The sequence below is a fragment of the Mobula hypostoma genome, chromosome 24 (assembly GCF_963921235.1).
Source record: "Mobula hypostoma chromosome 24, sMobHyp1.1, whole genome shotgun sequence".
In the NCBI taxonomy this organism is placed as follows: Eukaryota; Metazoa; Chordata; class Chondrichthyes; order Myliobatiformes; family Myliobatidae; genus Mobula; species Mobula hypostoma.
In genome coordinates this window covers 4,503,161-4,530,766 of record NC_086120.1, presented here as the reverse complement: position 1 = coordinate 4,530,766, position 27,606 = coordinate 4,503,161, and the positions used below count along the sequence as shown (strand labels likewise).

Sequence of the window (27,606 nt, the reverse complement as noted above, 5' to 3'; positions counted from 1 at the left end):
TTAAGCTTTGTAATTATATTGCACTAAATATTAAATCAACTTCATTTAAAGTGAGCAAGTTTAATTAAAGAAGTTCATTTAATATGCAAATCCTAATTAACTGGACAGATGATCTGGGATAGATCATACGGTATTGTTAAAGTATCTAGTCCACAAAGGATGCAGCTGCAGCAGGTTAAATGATTCTAATGAGACATGTGGGAGGAAAGGAAGGGGGCTATATAAAGGATTCTACTGAGACGTGTGGGAGGAGAGGAAGGGGGCTATATAGAGGATTCTAATGAGACACAAGTGGGAGGAAAGGAAGGGGGCTATATAAAGGATTCTAATGAGACGTGTGGGAGGAAAGGAAGGGGGCTATATAAATGATTCTAATGAGACGCAAGTGGGAGGAGAGGAAGGGGGCTATATAAAGGATTCTAATGAGACGTGTGGGAGGAGAGGAAGGGGGATATATAAATGATTCTAATGAGACGCAAGTGGGAGGAGAGGAAGGGGGCTATATAAAGGATTCTAATGAGACGTGTGGGAGGAAAGGAAGGGGGCTTGATAAAGGATTCTAATGAGACGTGTGGGAGGAGAGGAAGGGGGCTATATAAAGGATTCTAATGAGACGCAAGTGGGAGGAGAGGAAGGGGGCTATATAAAGGATTCTAATGAGACGTGTGGGAGGAGAGGAAGGGGGCTTGATAAAGGATTCTAATGAGACGTGTGGGAGGAAAGGAAGGGGGCTATATAAAGGATTCTAATGAGACGTGTGGGAGGAGAGGAAGGGGGCTTGATAAAGGATTCTAATGAGACGTGTGGGAGGAAAGGAAGGGGGCTATATAAAGGATTGTAATGAGACGTGTGGGAGGAGAGGAAGGGGGCTTGATAAAGGATTCTAATGAGATGCAAGTGGGAGGAAAGGAAGGGGGCTATATAAAGAGTAGCTAATGCTGGAAAGCACGGTTTTGTTCTAAAACACAAAGTTTAGGTTGCTGGAAAATAATCCCAGAAAATAAGTGTTAAAGTCAAGGTGGAAGCAAGTACCCAATGTCAGACTGTACACTTCTACATTCAGTCATTCAATAACTGGATAAGAAATACAAATATTGTAACTGAGAGGTGGAGAGTGATGAGCATAAAATTCCATAATTGGTATTAACATGGAAACTGAAATTTCTAAATGACAGTAAAGGAGGACTGAGTGTTCTCATAATCTAGACATGGAAACTGAAATTTCTAAATGACAGTAAAGGAGGACTGAGTGTTCTCATAATCTAGACATGGAAACTGAAATTTCTGTGGAGAGCATTCTGACTTGCTGCAGGTTCCAATGCGCAGGACTGCAAGTGGCTGCAGAGGGTTTTAGACCCCAGCCAGCCCCATCACTGGCACTACCCTGCCTGCCATTACAGTATCAAGAGTTGTCATCCATCATTAAGGACCATCACCATCCAAGAAATTCCATCTTCTCACTACTTTTATCAAGGAGTGGTACAAGAGCTTGAAGACCCATATTGAATGATTTATGAACAACTTCCCCTCAGCCAGATTGCTGAATGATCTTGAACACTACCCCATTTTGCACTGTTTTAAGGTTTGTGTCTGCACTATAATGCTGCAAAACAAGTTTCACATACAGTATGTCAGAGTTAATGGATCTGGTTGTTATTTACAGCATTGCCTCAGCTAAAGTGCAACAATTGTTGGGGCGGGGAAGGAGGGAATGAATATTTTATGCACCTGTGGTTAGTTACCAAACTGGAGCTTGCAAATCAGCCCATGCTGTACAGAGACACCAACCTCATAGATGCAACACTGAAAGATTGTAATCAAGGTTAATAAGATGGCATGGAGACTAAAAAAGACATCATTTGATTCCACTGGGCTCACTCCCTCTGGATTACACTGAAGAAATTGTTTCTGGAAAGACAAATCAGAAACACCACTCACCAATATGTTTAGGAATCAAGGTTAAATTCATTGAAATACCTCTTTCAACTATTGTACTAACCTCACCATTTCCTCCCCCCACATCACAAGAAAACGGAAGCAGAGATATCTTCGCTATAAAGTTCAAAGGTCATCAATTATATTATAATATCTGCTAGCTTGGGTGTTTTACTTTTTAAACGGATAACCATCATGTCTCCATTTGCTACCACAATATTGGTGGAAATCGGCACTTCACACTCAGTAATGCACAGCTTGTTTTCAACCCTGCCACCACTGTTATTGTGATGTTGGACCACTCTTTACCAGCTGAAGGTCATCATCGACTTCAAAGATTGCCATTTGGTGAATGAGTCTGTAGAACTCACTCCCTTGGGAGTGCATCCAGTAATTTAGCACCAAGTAGATCATATCAAAATTCCAAGCAGCACAGCAGTATCCTTGGCAAAGGGCAAAAATTAAAAAGCAACTGAATAGCAACTACTCAATCAAAACATTCTCTTCTAGTCAAATGGTTTCCTGGGATTAAAGCACAACAGATGTTTGACCAAAGCTATGAAGTGCAAATCATTTGTCTAAATTTAGGTCACTCAATCTCAGCATTCATCATTTCAACAAATTGATATTTACCTTAACACAAGGAATCCAGAAAAGGCCAATGTTAAACACCCCATATGCCAAGTGACCAGTCAAGTTCAGTGCCAGAAAATCAAAGTTCAATCCTATTACGCTGTTAAGGAGATAGAATTAAACAATGTCAGCTAGTATTGAGGAATGATCCTGGAACAGAGCCCCAAAACATGGTCACAATGCATCACCGAACTAGATAATGAATGAGATATCTCAAACATGAGGAAATCTGCAGATGCTGGAAATTCAAGCAACACACATCAAAGTTGCTGGTGAATTGGAAATTCTGCCTGGCCTGTTGCATTCACCAGCAACTTTGATGAATGAGATATCTGAAGTCTTTTGCACATTTCAGCCTTGTAAGCTATTGTCTTAATCAGGTCTTCATACATCTGTCATTTAGGGATTACTGTGGAAAACAGTGCAAACCTTAACTGACCAACATTAAAATCACAAGTTCTCGCATTTGGATATTACTAGACAAAAGACCAGGAAAAGGGCAAAAAAAAGTCAGAACCCCGGCCAATATTTATGAAAGGCTTTCCCTTTTAGACTGGTTTCTAATGAACACTAATGGTTTGGTGGCTTGTTCCTCCTAGTTTTACTGATATCATGAACGCAAGTACATTATGGCGATCTCAGATCCAGGTTTGGGACAAAGATGAAACAAGGAGTACAAGCGAGAGGGCAGTAAAACCGACATTGATACAATGCAAGTGGAAGGAGTACAATCCCAGCACCACAGCAGTGAAAACAGCTGAAGATTGTTGAGTATCAACAGGACTGACATGACGAACACCACTTCCCCCCCAATACAGGATGTCAATATCTGGCAAACCCCACAACGGCCCCCTCCCAGATCTAAGGGGGATATTCAACCTGTAACAATATTCTATATTACAGTACGGTTGACTCTTGATGTAGCAAGATCCGAGCCGCTGCTTTCAACTTTGTTTTCCCACAGTATAATGGTGTAAATGGCCTCCTGAGCTTATGCCGGCTTTCAGGGTATTCCTATCTGTCCTTTTAGTGAACAATTCCACATCCACAGTACAGGTAACTTACAAGAACTTTAAAATCAGCCAGTTCACCATATTCTGGACCACGTGGATACATTAATCTACAAGCGACTGAACTGGAACTTAAGTCTGGTTAGAGTTCAGAAGTCATTCATCAGTAGCCTTTACCTTTTACGCCTCCAGTTTTCAATGACCTGAGGGTAGAAAGAGATGGACCATGCCAGGAAGTATATCCAACCAATAACCTTATTTACAAACTTCAGAGCACTACTGTGCAGTACCAGAAAGTGAATGTGTGCTGAAGACCTACAAAAAAAATTTCAGCAATTAATACAGAAACTGAGAGTGAAGAGGAATGCATGCATCAGGAGTCATTATGGTGGTAAGAAAGGTTTGAAGTTGCAGCTTAATTCTATCTTGCCAAGATATCTCCTCGTTCTGTTCAGACTAGTAGGGTGCCACAGTGGCAAAGCAATTAGCTCAATGTCATTACAGCTCAGGGCATCAGTGTTTGAAGTTCAATTCCAGTGCCATCTGCAAAGAGTTCGTACATACTCCCTGTGAATATGTGATTTCCTCCAGGTGCTCTGGTTTCCTCCCATACTCCAAAGATGTACCAGTTAGGAAGTTAACTGGTCACTAAATTGTCCATGATAAGGACAGGGTTAAACAGGTGGGTGCCAGCAAGTGCAACTCATTGGGCCAGAACAGGCCCCCTCTCTAAATAAAAATAAGATTTGGCTTGATAGGGTGAAAAGACATCCCTACCAAAGGAGATGCAAGGTGCTCTGTTCCTCTGCTAGCCTCCAGGTCACTCTTTGGGCAAAGTGGAGTACCTCCTTAGCACCACGCGCCCCCCCCCCCCAAATGGACACGTGAAGCCGTTGAAGCAGGTTAGTAGCTGGTGCACATCACAAGTCCTGATTATGTGGCCACTAACTGCAGGTAGAAAACCTGAAGAATATTGATACGGTTAGGGTCACCCATCTTGTTAAGACACCACCCAGAAGGTATGGCAAGCCCCCTCTGCAGGAAAATATGCCATGAATAATCACGGTCATAGAAAAGTCATGATCACCTACATCACCCAACACGGCACATAACAAACAAATGAATGGCTTGATGACATATTGCTGGTTAGAGTTTCTTGCTCTACTTTCAAATTGGATTCAAAACTTTCTGGCTTGCTTTTTGTATATCTCAACTTCCATATTGCACAGAAGGCTACTTTAGCCCTCAAATCTATACCAGCTCAGAATGACCCATTTTGCCTATAGCTTCTACCCACCAGCCTAGAGACAAAGTATGGTTGTCAATTAACCTACTATCTTTGGGATGAAATCTACAGAGTCACAGGGAGAACATGCAGTCTTCACGTACAGTAAAGAGTCTCAGGAGCTGCAAGACAGCAGCTCTACTTGGTGCCTATGAACTAATTTATTGCCAGTGCTCTTTAATTAAATATTCCCATCCAGTACAACAGATAGAGGAAAAAAGCACTGAGTTTATTGATGTCCCATCATATTTCTATTCAAGTGATTCAGTCACTGCAATTTTGGCCAATGTTCTTATTAGATTTCCCCTAATCCCAGTGACCTAAGCCTATCATGTCTGCTTATTGAACAGCCTGCAAGAATGGAGCAAGTTCAGGGACAGTTCTATCTCACTGTTGAATGATCCTATAGTATAAGATGGACTCTGCCTCAAACCCACCTTTTCACCTGAGAGCACTCTAACTATAATACCACATACTGCATTGTTACTATTTTACCTATACTGCTTCATCGTGCTGTGTAATGAAATGATGTAACAAAGTTTCAACTGCATCTTAGTACATGTGACAATAATAAACCATCTTATTCATCAAGGTATTTTAAAAGATTTCTGAAAGTTTAAGCATCTGCCATCACTGACATGCTTCAGGAGCCAGGGGTATGCACTACAGTCTTCCCTTCATTATACAAAACATACATCAAATATTCTCCATAGGCCCATGGTCTTTGCAGTTTTGTCATTTTTTTTCCTCTGGCCTTGAAGTGGTAATCACTGAAAATTCCTGCTTAAAGAGTACCCTTGAAAAAAAGATAGGACCCAGGAATTCAAATAAATGAAGCAAATGTACGGCAGTCAGTGTCACCAAGTTGTGTGGTAGTGGACTGAAGATAAAATAACAGTATCTTTATTTTTAAAATCTCAATTTTCAAACTCACACCTCTTACTAAAATGTTAGCCCATTTTAAAAAAAAAACAAGGCTGACACAGCAATAAGCAATATCACTCCCCCCCCACCCAAAAACAATCTCATTTTAAAGTAATTTGAATTTTAAATTCAGTTGAAGTTTGGTTATCATTCAGCCATACGTGAATACCCATGACTACAGCCACATGAAGCAGCATTATTCTGGGGCCAAGATGCAAAACGCAGTACCAAGTCACACACAGCGCAAGGCAGACAGCACATACAAGACAGCAAGCACACAAGATAGCAGTAAAACACAGTCACAAAAATAATATATAGTTCAAGACTCCAAGTCCAAGAATGTTGCAGAAATCTGCAGTTGACCACAAAACAGCTCAAATTCTGCCGAGCAAACACTGAAACGGCACAGACCCCAGCTGGGACACCGCACCATACCAGGCACACCAACTCCAACGCCTCTCTCCTGGGCAGCTGTAAACAGGTGACGCTGCAGCTCGAGACCCTGTCCTCACTACGACTGAGGCCATGCATCTCCACCAGCGTCCGTCAATCGGATTTGCAGCATTCCATATTAATGATGTCCGACAGGGTCTTGTGATCACAAGAAAAGCAACTAATATGCTCACTCGCTGTTAGACTGCATACTGACTCTTGACACCCTTCTGATGCAGGCAGCAGCACGATCCACACCAGATCCAGCTCCTTCAGTTTCTCTACCAATGAGCAACTTGCTGCTGGGGTAGATCTGCAGTACTTCTTGTGATCATAAGAAAAATGTTTATACAGGACATTAACACCTTTGGTTGATCCTGTGGAAGCAGCACCATCTGTGGAAATCTGGTTCAATTAGAGTACAGACACTCCAGGCCCAAGGCAGTGATTTGTAATAAAGTAGTGAGCAATTAGAGAGATGTTCAGAAGGAACACCATGGTTCCAATGAAAGCCACCACTGGGATATGGAGATAACAGAAAAGGATTATTACTTCACATTTCAGTCTGTATAGAAATACCCACCTGGTTAAATTGCTGCTGTTAGAATAAAGGTAAGCACTGACTTGTCCAACTTCAATTCCTCTAACTGTAAATAAAGAGAAGTTTGCAAACTTGGGCAATAAAATCTGAAATAAGAAAAACATTTTCCATTAGTAAATGGTGAAATCAGCAAGTGCAACTCAACTTTAATAAAGACCCCCTCCCATCCCTAAGGGATTATATGTGCAGTGTAAATACAAGCACAAATTACAACTACACAAAATGCCCAAATCCTTCTGCAGTCAAGTTTTCATGTGAACCATGAAAATAAAAATGGACCAATATGTTCTAATGTCATCTTCCCATGAATATTTTTCTACACAAGGCCACAACCAGATCAAAAAGTAACCAAATGTGCCACTAAACTTGAAAAGCAAACAGTAAACATTGGGATTTTATACATGGTAGGCAGAAGCCTGCAGTGACAAGGATAAAACCTTCATTTACAGGATGCACAACCATATGAAAGCCTGAGAAGGAGCTGAACACAAGAACGTGGGAGCAGTATGGATCAGCATTACCATCATGGAGGACATGAGTTTCCAGGAAAGACAATTGCTGGACTTGGAAGTAAATTTGATTATCAATCCAACATTGTTTTACCCTGCTAATTGTCAAGTCTGACCAATGTTACTTACTTGTTCAGGGAGTTCAACAATACTAGTTTGTTTAGATGAAAAGGTCACAGCAAATCTAATGACTAAGGTCTCTGGCAGAGGAGCACTGGGGAGAGGAAAGTAGAGCAGTTTTTAGAGCAGAGATTATACCCAACAAGTAGCTTCCTAATATAGTCCAACCCAAGTAGCAAGTTCACGTTTCTTTACATTGCACAGTTACTTGGGACTTACCTTGTAGCAATCTTGATATTCTGAATGGTGTTAACTGTCAAACTAACAAATTCTGGTACAATCAATGTCTCTAATGCACCTGAAAATAGAAGATTGACTGCTCAGATTATAAATGAAGTCATTCGCCATACAACCCCATCTTCAATTCAATCACAAGCCTTCTTTCTTAGGCCTATCCTATTATTCCCTTAGCAATTACAATATGTCAGAGGAAGTACAAGCCTTAGCCTTTAGTGGGGTGGAGAATACTGCATCATTACCATATACTAAGAAATATTTCCCACCATCTACTCAAATCCAAGCTCATGGCTGTTGTTCCTCAATGCTACAGAACAGTTTCTACACCTCCCCAGCAAAATCCCACAATCTCAAATTACTTTGGATATCCAAAATGAAAAAAAAGATTTTTAGATGACATCCAAACGTCAAAAGGCATAACAAGCAGCAAGGAGAGTACAACTACTGGAGCAGCATAGAATTGCTGTAGTCAGTACTGCCTCCACAGCTCCAAGGGCAGGTTCAATCCAGATCTTGTGTACTTTACGCCATGGCCGCATTGTTCCCTGCTCCTACTTTCCCCGAACTCCTAAAGATGTGCTCGTAGGTTAATTGGCCAGTGCATAGGCAAATAGCAGAAGAATCATAGAAGAGTTGAGAAAGAACAAGTCAGAGCAATGGAGACATAATGTGAGAATTGGAATGATGGTTTAAGTCCAAGCCAGCTGCCTACAATGGGTCAAATGGTCTATGTAATAATAAGCATGTATTCCTCAGAAAGCTAAAATTAAGCTGGCAAACGAAGACATCTCAGCAGCAATTCCAGGTTGGCAGAGAAAGGGTTACTTTAACATTGAAAACTAGAATGAAGGCAATTCTTCACTTCCACAGAAACTTACCAATTTGGAGCAAGTTGACCAGAATGTAAAAGAGAATCATAAGGGGCACTGGGAGCTTCATATCTCTGGTTACAGACCTGCAGGAGAAAAAGTATTAAAACTGGCTTCTATACATCTGTTTACAGTATAATCATTTGCCATAAGGTGAAATTGCTGGCCAATAAATACTTGCTCCAATTCCCATTTTCACTTTGTATGACTGAGATAGTGACCAAAAATCCATTAAAATTTAGTTATCCAAAGTACAATTTTCAATTCAATCAGGAATCTTAATTCTGTCCGTGTGCCCAAAACAAGCAATGATTTTTAAGCAGGTACATTGGTACAAATACTAAGCTACTCCCAACCGATTGTTCAAGAGTTTAAGCAGTTATCTACAACTTGGACAACTTCTGATCAATGGGCTTGGAGTTAAACATAAGGAGAGCAGTTTATTTTAGTTGTTGAGTGTAGCAGCAGCATTTCCAAGTGATTGTTCCCCCCCCCCCCCCGTGACCTCCAGGAGGATGAAGTTAAAACTCAGTGATACAGATAAGCTAGTTCCAGGATGTTGACCCAGAGATAGGTATCTGGTTATAAAACTTGAAGACACTTGTGATTTGTATACTTCTGTTGCCTTGTCAAGGTAAATGAACATAGCAATTTAGAAGTGAAAGGAGCCTTGGAGATTCCAGTGCAGCTATGGTTTACTCTGGACAAGGGCAGTCTATGAAGTCAATATGGCACAGACAAGGAGAGCTGGGTTCCAATTTGACCATGCTCCTTTGATCTTGTAGACAGAAAGGAAGATGGTAAATCACTAACAAAGATCTAGTCTCAGATCAGGTCTTGTTACTACAGTATGCATGTTGGTCTATTGACTAGAGTCTAGACAAATGCTTCGTCTAGCAACCGCAAACATGCAGGTGATCACGGCAAGCACAGATATTAACACAAACTAGTTCATCCAAATCTCAGAAAAGGCCCATTTCACCTGGCAATATGCAAACGGCACCAAATCTTGCAAGAATCACGGCCTTTATTATATCCTGTGCACATCAGTCTTGCTGTATGCTTCCGAAACATGGACTATAACACCAGAACTCCAAAGAAACTTAGAAGCAACAGAAATGTGGTTTCTTAGAAAATGTGGTTTTCTGCAATGTCCTCCCAAGTCCTCAACAAAAGGGAGGGCATAGGCTTGGGGAAAAAAAACAATTCCATGTACAAGCAAGCACTTCTAGTTGTCAACCCGACCAATCTCTCTCCACACCCCTACACTATTCAATAAAGCTCCATCACCTTATTTTAAGGAAACATTGACACCTTTCAGACTCCATTCCAATGCTGGTTTCTATGATCGCATTTGGCCTCCAGCTCCATCCTGGTATCTTACTCATTCATTCTGCTAGTCTTTTTTGTGGTTCTTAGACATTTGTCTTAAGACACTTAAATCGACAAAGCGTAGGACACGGTCCTAATGCAAAGAAATGAGATTATTAGAGGTGGGACAAAGGTCAACAAGACAAAGTAGGCTAAAGGACCTATTTCTGTGCTGGATGATTTTATGACTTAACATCTGCCACTTTTACACCAACCACATTTGCCTCCATGCCAAACACATTCTAATGTAGGGTCACTTGCCTGAACACCAAATTCCCATGATGTTATTTAGATGATCACTGTATTTGCCATTTACAAAATCTCTAGTTTTGTTTTATGCCGAAGGAACAGCTTTGTCACCAAGCTACTCTGATGATGGGTATTTAAAACCCTCACACCCCACCACCAGAGCACATTCCATTCCCTTGTTGTTCAATCTTTCAGTATCAAAGTAGGACATTAGCTTGCCTCATCTAACTCAGGCCATGTGGAATCAGTCTCCAAACCAACAGTGTACCACTGGCAGCTTTAACCCATTGGTGGTACAAGAGTTATGAAGCAGGCCAAAAGTATGCAATGAGTATATACAGATATAACTGTTTTACCAATCTGTGGGATAGGATTCACAGTATCAACCACAGTCAAAATTTACAAGGGCTCTAACCTTGTACTACAGTAAACAAACTCCAGCTTATGCACTATTCTGCTGGAGTAACAACCAAATGCACTACTAGCCCAGTTCAAAAGGTAGTGGAAGGACATTGTTGATTCAAACTTTCAGTGTGCAGTCACAAACCTGAAGGCGTAATGACAATCCTCACGAGAAAGGATCAACAAACTACCAGAAGATCTCAGCAGGTCAAGTTGCAGAGTTTCAGCAAATTTTTACTCCAGGTTCAAACATCTGCAATCTTATGCCTGGATTTAAAGTGACCATAGACCACAAGAATACAAGACAAGTGCAGAATTAGACCAATCAACTCTCTGGGCTAATGTACCATTCTGTTATGGCTGATGTATTATCCCTCAACCCAATTTTCCGGCCTTCTCTCTTTGATGCCCTTATTAACCAAGAACCCATCAACCTCCGCTTTAAATGTACCCAATAACATGGCCTCAAGAGCTGCCTGTGACAATCAATTTCACAGATTCACCACACTCTAGCTAAAGGAGTTTCCCCTCAATTTTAAAGGGACATCCCGCTATTCTGAGGCTGTACCCTCTGGTCCTAGAGGAAAGTACATGACCATATACTTAGCTACACTGTATTCCATCTGCTACTTACTTGCCCACTTTCTTAATCCAATTCCTTCCAAAGACTTCCTGCACCTCCACTTATCTTTGCATCATCCACAAATGAAGCCACAAAGTCTTCAATTCCATCATTCAAATCATTTACATACAACACGAAAAGCAGTCCTAACACCAACATCTGCAGAACACCACTAGCTAACCAGAAAAGGTTCCTTTATTCTCAATCTTTGCCCCCTGCCAGTTAACCAATCTTCTGCCCATGATACTATTTTTCCTGTAATACGGGCTCTTATCTTGTTAAGGAAGATAATCTTCATAATTTTTTTAGTGCAGCACCTTGTCAAAGGCATTCTGAAAACCCCAGTGCACAACATCCACTGACTTGTCTACCCTGTGTGTTATTCCCTCAAAAACTTCCAGATACAGCGGGAGGAGAAGATGGTGGCGTGACGCAGCTCACAGCGGCCACTCCGGTGGTGATGTCTATTATTTGTCAAGTAGGGTGCCGTGCACAATCCTGATTTGATAGAGAGAGACATGAGAGCACGGAGAAACTTCTGAAATGCCTGCTTCGCTGCTGCTACTACTGTATGGTCCAGAATCTCCAGAGGAGAAGGCCCCAAGTCCTTGGCTTTGCTTGTTGCTCGGCGGCCGGGGCGGGGTCGAAGCGCTCGGCAGAGGATGGTGCTCGGAGAGGCTGGTCGGAGGTTCAAAGTTTTCGGATGGACTCAAGAGTCGGCTGCTGTCGGGTGCTTCCAATGCATCGGCAAGTTTTCAGCACTTGGAGGTTCATGGCAGGGAGAGTTTCTCCCTTCTGCTGCCTGCATTAGATGATGAGTCAATCAGGACTTTGAGACTTTTTTTTTACTGTGCCCATAGTCTGCTCTTTATCAAATTATGGTATTTCTTTGTACTGTTCTAACTATATGTTATAATTATGTGGTTTTGTCAGTTTTAGTCTTGGTTTGTCCTGTATTTTTCTTGTGATATCATTCTGGAGGAACATTGTATTATTTTTTAATGCATGCATTACTAAATGACAATAAATGAGGACTGAGTGTCCTCATAATCTAATCTAATCAAATTTGTCAGGCAAGATTTCCCTCAAGGAAACAATGCTGACTTTAGCCTTTTTTATCATGAGTCTCCAAGTACTGAAACCTTAGCCTGAATGCTGCTTCCTGCACCCATGCTGAGCTCGTCAATTTCATCGACTTTACTTCAAACTTCCACCCAGCCCTCAAATTCACTTGGTCTATCTCGGTCATTTCTCTCGATCTCCATCTCTGGAGACAGACTGTCCACTGACATCTTCTACAAGCCCACTGACTCTCATAACTACTTCGACTATACCTCTTCCCACCCTGCTACATGCAAAAACGCCATTCCATATTCCTAGTTCCTCCGTCTCCGCCGCATCTGCTCCCAGAATGAGGCTTTCTGTTCCAGGACATCTCAAATGTCCTCTTTCTTTAAGGATCGTGGTTTCCCTTCTGCCGTTATCAATGAAGCCCTCATTCGCATCTCATCCATTTCCTGCACTTCGGCCCACACCCCTTCCTCCCGCCACCACAACAGTGACAGAGTTCCTCTTGTCCTTACCTACCACTCCACCAACCTCCGGATCCAGCATATTATCCTCTGCAACTTCCGCCACCTTCAAAAGGACCCCACCACTAAGCATATCTTTCCCTCTCCACCCCTCCGCTTTCCACAGGGATCGGTTCCTCTGCGACTCCCTTATCCACACGTCCATCCCCACTGATCTCCCACCTGGCACTTATCCCTGTAAGCGTAAGTGCTACACTTGTCCTTACACCTCCTCTCTTGCCATCATTCAGGGCCCCAAACAGTCCTTCCAGGTGAGGCAACACTTCACTTGTGAATCTGTTGGGGTCATCTATTGCATCCGGTGCTCCTGGTGCGGCCTCCGCTACATCGGTGAAATCCAACGCAGATTGGGGGACTGCTTCATCGAGCACCTCCACTCCGTCCGCCACAACAGACAGGATCTCCCGGTAGCCACCCACTTCAACTCTGCTTCCCATTCCCATTCGGATATGTCCATACATGGCCTCCTCTGCGGCCATGATGAGGGTAAACTCAGGTTGGAGGAGCAACACCTCATATACCGTCTAGGTAGTCTCCAGCCCCTTGGTATGAACATAGAATTCTCCAACTTCTGGTAATTCCATCCCTCTCCCTTCCCCTATCTCTATTTCATTCTGCCCCCTCCCCCAGCTGCCTGTCACCTCCCTCATGGTTCCGCCTCCTTCTACTACCCATTGTGTTTTCCCCTATTCCTTCTTCACCTTTCCTGCCTTTCCCCTCCCCCACCCCTTTATCTTTCCCCTTACTGGTTTTTCACCTGGAACCTACCAGCCTTCTCCTTCCCACCCTCCCCCCACCTTTTTTATAGGGCCTCTGCCCCTTCCCTCTTCAGTCTTGACGAAGGGTTCCGGCCCAAAACGTTGACTGATCGTTTCCACAGATGCTGCCCGACCTGCTGAGTTCCTCCAGCATGTTGTGAGTGTTGCCTCAGCCTGAGTAGACTCCAACACTTTCCAACCACTGAAGTCAAGCTGACTGACCTATAATTCCCTTTCTGCCTCCCTCCCTTCTTAAAGAGTGAAGTGACATTTGCAATCTTCTAGTCCTCCAGAATGATTTCAGTATCTAGTGATTCTTGAAAGATCATCAATGCCTCCATAGTCTCTTCAGCTACCTCTTTCAGAACCTTGGGGTGTAGTCCACCTGATTCAGGTGACTTATCTAACTTCAGACCTTTCAGTATCCCAAGCACCTTCTTAGTAATAGCAATTTCACTCTCTTCTGCCCCGACAATCAAATTTCTAGCATTTTGCCGATGTCTTCCACAGTAAAGACTGACACAAGATAATTCGAATTTGTCCACCATTTCTTTGTCTCTCTTCCCCCTCACCCCCCATTACCAACTCTCCAGCATAACTTCCCAGCCATCTGATATCCACACTTGTCACTTTTACTCTTTATATTTAAAAAAGCATGTGGTATCCTTATTATTGGGTAGTTTATCCTCATATTTCATCTTTACTCGTTGTTTTTGGGAACCATCTTTTGATTTTTATATGTTTCCCAATCTTCTAGCTTCCTACTAATTTGCTAAGTTATAATGCTTTTTTGCTTTTATACTGTCTTTGACTTCCCTTGTCATCCACAGTTGCCTCATCCTCCCTTTTGAATAGTTCTTTGGTGAAAATCTATGCTGCACTTTCCAAATTGCTCCCAGAAACTCCAGCTGTCGTCCTTGCTAGTGTCCCTTTCCCATTAACTTTGGGCAGCTCATGCCTCCTTGTTTACTTTACTCTGTAATATTGGTAAATCTAACGTGAGCTGCTTCCTCTCCAACTCTAGAGTATTAAGATCATATGATATTATGATCACTGCCTCCTAAGAATTCCTTTGCCTTGGGCTCCCAAATCAAATCTACAGTTGTTCATTACTCAACACAAAACATAGAATTGTCTTTACCATACTGGGTTTAACCACAAGTTGCTCTAAAAAGCCATGTCATAGGCATTCTACAAATTCCTTCTCTTGGGATCCAGCACCAACCTGATTTCCCCCACTCTACCTGCATATTGAAATCTCCCATAACTGTTACAACATTACCCTTTTATACTTTATTGTCGCCAAACAATTGATACTAGAATGTACAATCATCACAGCAATATTTGATTCTGAGCTTCCCGCTCCCTGGATTACAAATATTAAAAATAGTAAAAATTAGTAAATATTAAAAATTTAAATTATAATTCATAAATTGAAAATAAAAAATTTGAAAGTGAGGTAGTGCAAAAAAACTGAGAGGCATGTCTGGATATTTGGAGGGTATGGCCCAGATCCAGGTCAGGATCCGTTCAGCAGTCTTATCACAGTTGGAAAGAAGCTGTTCCGAAATCTGGCTGTTTCAGGCTCTTGAGCCTTCTCCCGGAGGGAAGAGGGACGAAAAGTGTGTTAACTGGGTGGGTTGTGTCCTTGATTATCCTGGCAGCACTGCTCTGACAGCATGCGGTGTAAAGTGAGTCCAAGGATGGAAGATTAGTTTGTGTGATGTGCTGCACTGTGTTCACGATCTTTTGCAGCTTCTTTCGATCTTGGACAGGACAACTTCCATACCAGGTTGTGATGCACCCGAGAAGAATGCATTCTACGGTGCATCTATAAAAATTAGTGAGGGTTTTAGGGGACAGGCCAAATTTCTTCAGTTTTCTCAGGAAGTAAAGGCACTGGTGGGCCTTCTTGGCAGTGAACTCTGCTTGGTTTGACCAAGTCAGGTCATTTGTGATATTGACCCCGAGGAACTTAAAGCTTTTGACCTGTTCCACTTGCGCACCACCGATGTAAATTGGGTCGTGTGGTCCGCTACTCCTTCTTTAGTCAACAAGGTTATTGCCTTCACACCATGCCACCAAGTTCTTAATGGGTTTTACAAGCCCATTGTAATTTGTACTCCACATCCAGTTTTAATTCCCCCCCCCCCACCAAGGACTTGGTTGCATTTTTTAAAACCAGAGTCATCCCACCCCATCTAGAAGATATCACGGCTACACATCCAACTTGAGATTTGCAGATGTTCAGTAGCACCGGCTAAACAAAGATCTTGTCTTAGATATTCAAAGTTGATATAATAATTCCCAAATCGTAAGCCAACAGTGGACAACAATAGATTTATCTGTAAGCAGCCCATACTTGACAAAAGGACAGGGTTGAAACTATTGGGCCAGAACCACTCCATCAGATTGCAGGCAAGTAAGTGTTTCTGAACTCCAGAATTCACAAGGCCACTTGATTGAAATAAGATCCTGAGAGGTCTTGATTGAGTAAAGGGGAAGATCAGAGTCTTTGGAACTCTCAAAGGATGATAGAAACAGAGAGTGGGTTTTGGATTATCTTAGTTAGATGAGAATGTGGTGTAGGGGTCGCAAGCCAATTAACTAACAACCCACCAAATGGTGAAGCAGCCTACTGATGTTCTTTGAAAGTTTTACCAGCCACTATTTAGTCCAAATGACAGTAGTCAATATAATCCCTTTTGCTTCTGGTTTTACTAGCTCCAACATGTCTTTGTTGATGGCTTCAAGCTCTTGTACCCAATTAAGTGTTGAACACAGGATCTCATTTAGTACTCAGTTGCACTGAGCACCAAATCTACAATAGTTCAATGGGCAATTGCCTCTGATACTGAAAAGGAAAATAATCCCAAAGGAACAGTTGTTATTGTTAAGAGTTGCTGATATCATCAGAATTGAACCAATGCCCTGAGTTATAATAAAGTCACATTAACCATTACACTACCTTAGCACACACAATTTAAACCCATAGCATGTAATAACATTCGGTAGTTCATATTTCAACAGCAGCTCAAGTTGGTTCTGTAGCTCAATGCATTAAGTATTACTTCCAGATTAAAACTCAAGCCAAAATTGTTAATTCACCATGTGGATGAACTGTTCAAGTTTTTCCTTTGGAAGGAATGGTTCTCAACATCTTAGCAACAATCAATATCATGCTTCCAAGTTCTAATTACCCAATCAACCCCTTAATTAGATCCCATGTTTCACAAAGCAATATATTTGATGCAATTATACATGCACTCCCTCGAATAGAGGACATTTCAAAGCTGTGCAGAGAACCAGAATGCCTAATGGGGTCCAGTACAGCTTTATTTAAACAAAAAACATCCACATATTATACTCCAACCCTTGGAGAAACAGGTTACTTTTAAAAAAAAATCTGCATCATTTTATCAGCTCAGATTTAGAAAGTAGAAAAGAGGAAACAATTTAGTGAAGGATAGCAAAGAACACACAAACATACACCCACGTGCAGGGAAGGGTGCACCACTGATACCAAAGATCCACAAAATTCAAAGCTTCCCAGGAAATAAAAATGTGGAAAAGTGCCGTAAGCTGCACCAATGAACTGGCTCCAAGCAAGAAATAATTACAGAGCCTTAGTCGGAAAATTGCAATTCCCACCCCCTTCTTCGATGAGCCCTCTAGAAATAAAAGTTTGCCCAGTGTCCTGGGTTTTATACTCAAAAACATTTCCTGGGAGCGGGGGCTGGAGGGGGAGTGAGCCCAATCGGATGCCTGGGTCAATGGACAGCTACAATGGCATCGAGAGCAGTGACAAGGGTGGGCGCTCATTTCCTGCCCACCTGCGTCAGCGACGGACGATTCATGGACCCAACAGCTAGGCCGGGAGGTAACTGGTTGTTTCCAGATACAGGGAGACCGGTAGCAGCCCAGAGAATATGCTTGCTTGATTGAAATGTTGATCATACGGTATAATATTACCGGCAGGAAATGTGCGTGAGGTAAGCCCCTGACTGCTGTTGGTTTCTCTGGGTCAGACCTCACATCATGAAGCCCATGGAGATATATGACTTGGTGGTGAACTTGGGGAGCAGTGGTGTTTCTACACAACCTCGCACAGGCCATTAACGAGATAAAATCGGGAATATCGAAGCCATAAAATCCCTCTTCCCATCCCTGATGATGTATTAGGCGCATGTCGGATGTATATGCTAGTAAGAAGCATTTACACGTGGTGTAACACTGTTGCACCAAACACTGTTGTTGGTTTAATTTTCATTGCATTTAGCAGGGGGATGTTTGACTTTCCGCATTAAACAGCAGGGTGGAGAGAATCTACGAATGCTGCATTGGCTGCAGGTTCGGGACGTTGCTGCTGAGCAAGTGTGAGGGAAAGGGTCAGAGGATGCACCGGACAGATACAGTGGTGACACAAGAAGTTCTGCCAATGCTAGAAACCTTGAGTAACACGCAGAAATATGCTGGAGGGACTCAGCAGGTTAGGCAGCAACAAAAGAGGGAAATAAAGATGTCTGATTTACAGGGTCACTTTCCTCTACGTAAGTTCCTGAGGGCCAACGAGATCACTGAGAAAGCACGGAGCAACTATACAGAAAGCAGGCATAGCCCAGGGGTTAAAGGATGCAAGACCCACAAAACAAACGGCGCGTGAGGTTTCTTACGGGACACTTGTATCAATCTCCTTCTGAGATCCCAGTGGAAAGGCGATGGTCCCAAGTATGAAGCTGCAGTGCAACTTGGGAAGATTTATGAGTATACCTTTTTCAACAGAAGAATGCCAGTATTATTTTTCAAGCCCAGGGAGGTTACTGCATTCTCTGTAGTGAAGTGGTAGGGTGATACTCTTGTCCACGGTGGACGTGTCTGTGGAAGGACAGTGAAGACCACGACATGAACAGAGCAAGGATACATGTCAGAGACAACAGCTCCTGTCGGCAGTGGAAAGGGGGCAGCCAGCCCACTTCCCTGAGCAGAGGGAGTCTTCGTGGTCCTCAGAAGTGAGGAATTCAGAGGTGGATGATATCAGACAGCCAGTACAGGAGTGTGTTGGTGCCATAGCTAACTGTCAGCTACAACTCCCAGTGATAACTTAACCCATCAATTACTCTACAAATGTGCATTACTTGCAAAACATTTCTAGGTATTACTAAACTAATAAAAACAATGCTTAACTTAATTCCTCCAAAAGTCTGGCATCTTCCTGTCCTTGAGCATAAAAACACTTTGTCCCATCAGGGCCATATTCTGTACTTCCCCTTCTCTTTGTTAACCCTTTTGAAGCTGGGAATTCAGTACTGACCTTCCTGATCAGATGGTCCCCAAAATACGGTTCTCAGTCTATTCCTCCGCTCTGGCCACACTGCACTAAGCACATAGAAAAGTGCAAGAACAGCCCATTCAGCCCTTAATTTTTACAAAACTACTTAAACTAATAAGTAAATGCCTAACTAAACTAATTCATTCTGCTTACATAATGACCATATCCATCCATTCTCTTACATCTTCATGTGTCTATCTATGAGCCTTACATTCTTCTATCATATTTGCATCCACTACCACCGCAGGCAGTGCATTCCAGACACCCTTTAGTCCCTGTGTAAACAAAAACTTGACCCACGCATCTCCTTTGAACTCACCCTGTCTCCCCTTAAGTGTATGCCCTCTATTTGAATCATGGGAAAACTGAAGGCTGTCTTCTCTCTACCTCTCCCCTCCCCCACTCTTCTCCCTCTCCTTCTTCATAAACTTCTATCAGGTCTTCCCTCAGCCTCCACCATTCCTAGCACTTGGTATCAAATTTGAGGACATTTGGTCTGTCACCAAGGACTTGAAGGTGTCTACAGGTGTATGGTAAAGAGCATTCTGACTAGTTACATCACTGCCTGTTGTGGAGGCTCAAACACACAGGATTGAAAGAGGCTCTAGTGCAGCCATTCTCAACCTTTTTGCTCTGGAGGAACCCTTGAAATAATTTTCAGGTCTCAGGGAACCCCTGCGTAAAAATTATTACATTTACAGCTCATGGTACATGAGCGTGATCAGTAAGTTGTAGATATAATAATCTAAAAACAATTGTCAATGCTCTTTTGAGTACAGAATGAATTTTTAGACAACCTTTCTTGAAAAAAAACAGGTAGTTAAGCTTAGCTTACCTTTCTTGAAATTAATCTCCTTTTCCCTTTCATAAATTTTAAAAACTCTTAAGGCAAACATAATAAATTTCTGTTAAGTAACAGGCTTAAGCCAAAATAAAATTTAATTTTTCTAAAGGTAGACTCAGTAGATTTAATTTAAATAAAGACTGTAAATTGATTTTAATTAATGAACACTTATTGACAATGTTGAATAGTAAAGTTACTAAAAACCATAAGCCAATGCAACAGGAATAAAAATATAGCCTAAGACACAATTTTATACAAGACTTTGAAAAAACATTTTCTTACTAAGTGACATGATCAGGCTCAAATATAGGCCTAGAATGTGAAACCCGTGCTTGCTTTTGCTGCACAAATACTCAATTCTGGGTCAAGTTTGAGATATGCATATACAGGTTTCGCCTTCAGTGAAATGAGAGGATTTCTATCCTTGCTCTTGATGCTTGTTAAACAAAAAAAAGCTTGCTCACACATGTAAGAAGTTGAAAACTGCAACAGAGTGTACATTGCTTCCCTTGAATGTCAGGACACTCTTCTTTCACAGAAATCCAGAACTTGTCCAGGGACAGGTCAGTAAATCTCATCTTGAGTGCACGATCAGTCTGCAGCGAGTCTATTCAATGCGTGGAAAATGCAATTCACACTCATTAGCCTACCGTCCTCCCCTCCATGCAATACAACGCTCACCAATTATGAACGGCCTCCCCTATCTCATGTCAAAAACTGAGAATGGACTCAACCAAATAAACACGGTCCTACTGCCACACTGGGCTGAGAGACCTCAAATGAGATTGTTAATGGGGCTGCTCAGTCACTGCCCACCACAGTGAGTGCTAGTATAGTGTGTGCACGAATTTCAAAAGCAAAGTTTTTTTAATCATGATCTCTCACGAAACACTGGTTGAGAAACCCTGCTCTAGAGGTTCCATCACAGCCACAACAATAGGGTTGTTGTCATGGGCATTAAACTTCTCTAATATAAACTGGGATCTTCTTGATACAAGATGTTTAGATGGGGCAGAATTTGTTAGGTGCATCCAGGAGAGTTTCTTAACTTAATAAGTAGATAGTCCAACAAGAGAAGGGCCTGTACTAGACCTGGTGTTGGGTAATGAGCCTGGCCAGGTGACCTGTCTTTCAGTGGGTGAGCAGTTAGGGAACAGTGACCACAAGTTTTTAAGATAGATAGGGATAATTATGGACCCTGTGGTTGAGTATTAAATATGAGCAAATTAGGGGAGCATCGGGCAAAAACCAGAGGAAGTTCATTGTGACCAGCAGTTTTTGGGCCAGTCCATATCTGACATGTGACGGTGTTTAAAGACCAACTGCACTGAGTACAGGGCAGGTATATACCAGTAACAAAGAAAGACAAGGGAGGTGATGAATTTAGTCAAGAAGATAAAGGAAAAGTATGTAAAACTTAGGACGCTAGAATCAAACAGAGACCTTGAGGAATATAAAGAAGCCAGGAAAGAACTCAAGAAGGGAATTAGGAAAGCCAGGAGGGACCATGAAAACCCATGGCAAGTAGGAGTAAAGAAAATCCCAAGGCATCTATACATACGGTACATCAACAGCAAGAGGATAACTAGGGAGAGGGTATGACTGCTCAAGAATAAAGGAATGAACATATGCTTGGATGCAGACGATGTGGGTGAGGACCTTACATCAGTACTTTGCATTAAGGAAAAGGACAAGGAGGATAGGGTAATCAGTGCTGAGCATATTAATATGCTTTGTCATTTAGAGGTAGAGGAGGAGGCATTGGGTCTCTCAAAGAGCATTAGGGTGGATACGTCCCCAGGGGCTAACGCGATATGGCCCAGGTTATTGAGAAAGGCAAGTGAAGGGATTACTGGGGCCTTGACCAGTATTTCTGAGTCCTCTCTAGCCAAAGGCAATATCCCAGAAGACTGCCAGTAGCTAATGTTCCATTATTCCGGAAGGGAAACAGGGATAATCCTGATAACTCTAGATCAGTGAGTCTCACGTCAGTGGTAGAGAAGTTACTGGAGAAAATTCTTAGGGTTAGGTTACATGGGTTAAAAAGGGAGAGCCAGCATGGCCTTGTGTGAGGCAAGTCATGCCTTATTAACTCGACTGAGTTTTTTGATGAGGTGACATGGCTGATTGATGAAGGTAAAGATGTGGATGTTGTCTATGTAAGGCATTTGACAAGGTCCCTCATGGGAGGCTCATCCAGAAGATTAAGATGCATGGGATCAATGATGAATTGCCCATTTGGATTCAGAATTGGCTTGCCTGTAGAAGACAGAGGGTAGTGATCGAAGGGACTTATTCTAGATGAAGGTCTGTAATTAGTGGTGTTCTCACAGGGATCTGAAATGGGACTTCCGTTGCTTCTGATGTATATAAACAACCTGGGTGAAAATGTAGATGGGTGGGTTAGTAAGTTTGAAGATGATACCGAGATTGCTGGTGTTGTGGATAGCATAGATTAGTTGCAGATATGGGTAGTGAAGCGGCAGATGGAGCTTCACCCAGCCAAATGTGAAGTATTACACCTTCGTATGTCAACTGTGAAGAGACAGTAACTGTTACGGGACTTGATGAGCATAGGGATCTTGGGAGACAAGTTCATAGCTCCCTGAAATGGACCACACAGGTTGATAGGGTGGTTAAGAAGGCATATGGCATGCTTGCCTTTATTAATTGAGACACTGAGTTCAAAAGTCAGGAAGTTACTGTATGTTGCAGCTTCATAAAACTTCAGTTAGGATGCATCTGGCATATCACTTACAATTCTGCTCACCCCATTATAGGAAGGATATCGATGCTTTGAAGAAGGTGCAGAAGAAGTTTACCATCAGAGTGCATGTGTTATAATGAGAGGGTGGACAAACTTGGATTGTTTTATTTGGAGTGGTGAGGCTGAGGTTTATAAGATTATGAAAGGCATAGACAGAGTAAACAGACAGTATCATTTTCCCAGGGTTGAAATATCTAATACTAGAGGGCACGCATTTAAGGTGAGATTGTGTAAATTCAATGGGGACGTGGAGGACAAGTGTTTTTTTCACAGAGAATGGTGGGGGCCTGGAATGCACTGCCTGGGGTGGTGGCAGAAGCAGACACATTAGGGATTTTAAGAGGTGTTTAGCTAGGCACATGAATGTAGGGTAAATGGATAGATATGGACATTGTGTAGGCAGAAGGGATTAGTTTAGTTGGCCATTTGATTACTAACTTAATTAGTTCAGCACGATATTGTGCACTGAAGGCCCTGTTCCTGTGCTCTACGTTCTGTGTAATCCTCCCCATCATTAAGGACCAGAGGTGGTATCTCAAGACAGTGATATCCATTATTAAGGACCCTCACCATCTGGGACATGCTCTCTCCTCAATACTACCATCAGAGAGGAGGTACAAGAGCCAGAGGACACATACTCAGCATTGTAGGAACAGCTTCTTCCCTTCTGCCATCAGATTTCTGAATGGTCCCGGAACCCATGGACACTACCTCACTATTCCTCCTCTGCATTATTTATTTATTTTGTAACCTATCATAATTTTTATGTCTTGCACTGAAATGCTACTGCAAAACAATTTTCACCACATATGTCAGTGGTCATAAACTTCATTCTGAGAAAATGAACATGAAAGGCTTGATTTACTTTTTTTTAAATAATTCTGCTGCCTTGAAAATGATAAGGCAGTTGAAGTTGGTGTGCTATTGCTTTTTCAGAAGGTTATGTGAACAGGGCAGATTGTCTCCAGATGCAGCAATACAGGTCTTTGGGCTGTTCACAATCTGATCTCTAGGAGCAGTGTGTAAGACAAGCCTTTCACTGTATTTGGTACGTGAAAGTCTAATTCCAATTCCTCTGTTGCAAAGGGGGGAGATCACCACTTGGCCCGGCTGGGATACTTCCCTCAGTTTGGCTGGAATCACGATCAGCACGTCAGCAAGCCACAGCAGCACCTTTCTAACACTTTGTTCTGGAAGCTCTGTGGTGAGGCAGATCCTCCTGGGTGTGTAGCATTGGGGCAGGAGATGCCATCAGCACAGCACTGAAGATGTTGTGCAATGGAGAGGATGCAATGCTGGAAAGATTTACTGAGATATAACTCCCTCCTTAGAAATGAACCTTGATTAGGAGCAAAGAAGAAACTGCTGGAGAACCTCAGTAGGTCCCAAAACATCGGCCATTCCTGTTTCCTCAGATACTGCTCAACCTAGTTTTTCATTCCAGGTTCAAGAATCGTTAGTTCGATTGGGACTTTTAGGCTGGTGAGACTGTACTATCTGGGGATGTGTTCAGTACAACATACCCCTGTTGTACACCCACCAAAGGGTTCCTTTTGTAAACTGTTTTTCTCTGTCCATGGGCACTGCCTGAGCTGCTGAGTATTTCCAGTACTTACCTTTATTTCAGATTCCTGGCATTTGCAGTTTCCTTGATTTTCAAGGTGCCAGCTTCCAAAGGTGAAGGGAAGCATTTCAGGGGAACACCTTCACTGGGAAGTGGATGGAAAGAATGTCTGTCCTTTGCAGTACAGAAGCACTGGGGTTTTGATTGGATACACACACACAGGATATGGAGTCAGTGTAGGAGACAGAGAAAATGGGAGCAGAATTCTGCCCACCATTCAATATGATCAAGGCTGTTCTGTTTCAACACTCCACTGCTCCTGTCAATTCCCTGATCTTTTGAATGTTATCTTTGTTCCACTTAAATACTGCCAATGAATCAACCTCTACAACCTACCACGGCAGAGAATTCCAGAGATTCACCACCTGCTGCAAGAAATTTCTACACACCTTAGTTTTAGATGTCTGTTCACTAACCATATAATGAAGTCCCTTTAGTCAAAGCTCTGCTGGATCTTAACATTTACCATCTCAGTATCACCCTTAAGGATCTGCTATGTTTTAAAAAGATTACCCCTCTCTCTCCACAGATGCAATGTGTGATAGGCCAACCCTCTTATCCTAGGTATTAGCCTAGACTGGAATGCTTAAACAAGATTCCGTTGACTAGAACGGGAAGAGGCAGCTGATGTCTTAAACGCCAGCTTGGAGATGTTTGGCTGACTATTCCACCTGAGGTTGTGGGGCTGACAGGGACTACAGATACCGGAATCTGGAGCATCCATCAATCTGCTGGAGGAACTCAGCACATCGAGCTGTGAGGGGGGAGAACTCGTAAGGGGTTGCCTGAAACTTTGCAAATTCCTCCCCCCCCCCGTAGATGCTGCTCGACCTGCTGAGTTCTTCTAGCAGATTGCTGCCTCTCTGAGGGTCCGAAGCGGGCTGGTGTGGTCAGGAACCGGGTGTGTGCGGGGTTATGGTGCTGGGACCGGAGCGGGAGTGTGACGGGACTGGAGCGAGACGGGAGCGTGACGGACCCACTCCACCCGCAATCCTCACGACCCCGCCCCTCGCGCGCCGCGGCGCCCGCGCCCGTCCCCCTCCCCCTCCAATGCTGCCTCAGTCATGGCAACTGCGGCATCGCAGCCGCGGTCGGCCGACGAGCCGACCTGCCCCATCTGCCTGCAGCTGTACACCGACCCGGTGGTGCTGGGCTGCGAGCACCGGTTCTGCCGCTCGTGCCTGGCCGAGTTGGCGGCGGCGGCCGAGCGCTGCCCCGAGTGCGGCCCGCGGGAGCCGGAGCCGGTGCCGGTGCCCTGCAGCTACTGCAGCCGGGCGCAGCAAGCCGCCGTCAAAACCTGCCTCAAATGCGAGGCGTCCATGTGCTCGCTGCACCTCAAGCTGCACACGGGCAGCGGCGTCTTCCGCAACCACCCGCTGGTGGACACGGCCGCCGACCTCTCCGCCTGGAAGTGCGCCGAGCACGAAAAGGTGCTCGACGTCTACTGCAGGGACGACCGGGTGTGTGTCTGCACCCTCTGCACGCTCATCGGCCGCCACCGCGGACACCGCTGCGGCAGCATCAGCGAGGGGGAGAGGGAGCTGAGGGTAGGTGCGCGCCCCCGTCCCCCCGCCGCCGCGACCCCCACCCGCGCTCCCGACACCCCGGTTAACCCGCTTCTACCCCGCCCCATCTCCGTTCCAGGCTCAGCTGTACCGGCACCTGAAGACCATCGAGCGGAACACCGCGTCCGTGCAGGCCGCCCTCAGCGAACTTCACACCCAGAAGGTGAACACTCAGGTAGGTTCCCGGGACCCCGTGTGCACGGTCGGCCGGCTCCACCCACTGGGTGGGGTAGGAGAGGGGAGGCTGCGTTTGAGTCAGGGATAGGAGGAGGCTCCCTATGGGACGGGAGAAGATTTCCTGTTGGTCAGGGACAGGGTGAACTTTTGTGTGGGTTAAAGCTAGGAGAAGGCTTCATATGGGGCAGAGTAAGGCTTCTTGTGGGTTAGAAGCAGGGTGAGGTCAAAGTGTGAGCAGACTTTGTGTGGTCAGGAGCAGGGTAGACCTGGGATAGTTGGAGGCAGGGGCTATAGGGGAGCTGGTTGGTGTCTGGGAATCCTTTCAGTGAATCACATTTAAAGCCCCCAGAGGTGGTGTTGGCCAGGAAAGTAATAAGTGAGAGCAGAAAAGGGATGGGTGGTGGGCAGATGGTATCAGTTGAGGAAGGGGTTAGGGCGCTCCTTAAGTATAGTGTATAGGTGATAAGCAAATGGAACGTGGTGAGTGAGGGGAGCAAGAGTAGGTGCAGGAGGGAGAAAGGAACACAGAAAATGTGGGTTACCTGAAAATGGAAAATTCAATGCTCATGTCACTGGGTTGTAGATTATCCAGACAGAACGTGTGGTGTTGTACCTCTTATTTACATTTGGCCATGGAAGGGGTTGAGGACGTAGAATTGTTGTAATGGGAAGGGGAGTTGAAGTGACCTACAACTGAGAGGTTAGCATGGCTATTGAAGTCAGAACATACTGTAGGTCCTCAGCAAAATGGTTGCCTCGTCTCTACTTGGTTAGTCAATGTGACAGAGGCCATCTGGGAGCACTGAATGCTGATGTTTGATCTGAACCTCTTGACCAAGTCTGCATGCTTTTATGCATTGAGTTCCTGCTGCACGATTTGCTGTTTAGATATCTGCTTTAATAAGCAGGTGTACAGGTGTAGCTAGTTAAAGTGGACACTGAGTGCATAATGATTTGTATAGTATTAATCATTTCAAACTAAATGTAGACGACATGATTAAAATATTGACCATGTTGGTGACAGTGATGGTGTTTCTGAGCCGCTGGCATGGTTTCCACTTCTCAGTTGTGAATTTGTGACTGAGTTTCCTCACTGTCATGTATCAACAGGGATACCCCAGGCCCATCGTTTTTTCAGCTGGTGGATGGTTTGTTCAACTTTGTTGGTCAGACGTGACACCACATTGGATAGCTACTTATATTTCTATGGAATGGAGTGAAAGGCACTCTCACTGAAGAATGTAGCAGCTGAGGAGGTTCTTGAAGTCTTTCTTCCAGTGGGTATTGGCTGCTGCTTCATCCCTGAAAAGATCACTTCTTGGTTCTCAGTGGGTGAGTCTTAGGGTGTTTGGGCCATAGATGATCTCACCAATGCTGAAGAACTCACACCTGTCATGCTGTGAGCCACCCACCTGGATTTCTTGTACTCTTTTGGAGTACTGGATTAATATCGTGACATGTTCTGAGATAAGGAGAAAAGTTTCTCTTTGAGTGCTATCCAGTCAGATCATTTCATACATAAGCACATTAAGGTAGTACAACTCAAAACAGAATGCAGAATATAGAGTAACACACACAAAATACTGGATGAACTCAGCAGGTCAGGCAGCATCCATGGAAATGAACATACAGTCGACGTTTTGGGCTGAGACCCTTTTTCAAGACTAGAAAGAAAAGGGGAAGATCCCAGAATAAAAAGGTGGCGGGGGGGAGGGGAAGAAGGACTAGCTAGAAGGTGGTAGGTGCAGCCA

General features: G+C 43.6%; 2 protein-coding genes across 9 annotated transcripts in view; one reads left to right on the top strand and one right to left on the bottom strand.

The window, feature by feature from the left end:
- LOC134337618 (cystinosin-like) overlaps positions 1–25,897 on the bottom strand; it is a 34,846-nt gene extending 8,949 nt beyond the window's left edge. For 2 of the 8 annotated variants that reach the window (XR_010016031.1, XM_063032783.1), the window contains exons 1-9: positions 25,770–25,897; positions 9,846–10,020; positions 8,565–8,641; positions 7,669–7,747; positions 7,459–7,543; positions 6,803–6,906; positions 3,756–3,893; positions 2,569–2,668; positions 1,789–1,908 (exon numbers count right to left, since the gene is read on the bottom strand). Coding sequence is in view for 7 of the 8 variants with exons in the window: in XM_063032783.1 (XP_062888853.1) it covers positions 1,789–1,908; positions 2,569–2,668; positions 3,756–3,893; positions 6,803–6,906; positions 7,459–7,543; positions 7,669–7,747; positions 8,565–8,641; positions 9,846–9,943 (801 nt within the window). In the remaining variant the exon portion in view is untranslated. Of the gene's footprint in view, positions 1–1,788; positions 1,909–2,568; positions 2,669–3,755; positions 3,894–6,802; positions 6,907–7,458; positions 7,544–7,668; positions 7,748–8,564; positions 8,642–9,845; positions 10,021–20,186; positions 20,214–25,769 lie in introns of those variants that run through there. The other 6 variants (XM_063032786.1, XM_063032784.1, XM_063032785.1 and 3 more) reach the window with 6 other exon arrangements.
- Positions 25,151–27,606, top strand: part of LOC134337616 (E3 ubiquitin/ISG15 ligase TRIM25-like) — a 29,204-nt gene continuing 26,748 nt past the window's right edge. The window contains exons 1-2 of the mRNA XM_063032782.1: positions 25,151–25,660; positions 25,758–25,853. Coding sequence (XP_062888852.1) covers positions 25,178–25,660; positions 25,758–25,853 — 579 coding nt within the window. The 5' untranslated portion in view covers positions 25,151–25,177. The remainder of the gene's footprint in view (positions 25,661–25,757; positions 25,854–27,606) is intronic.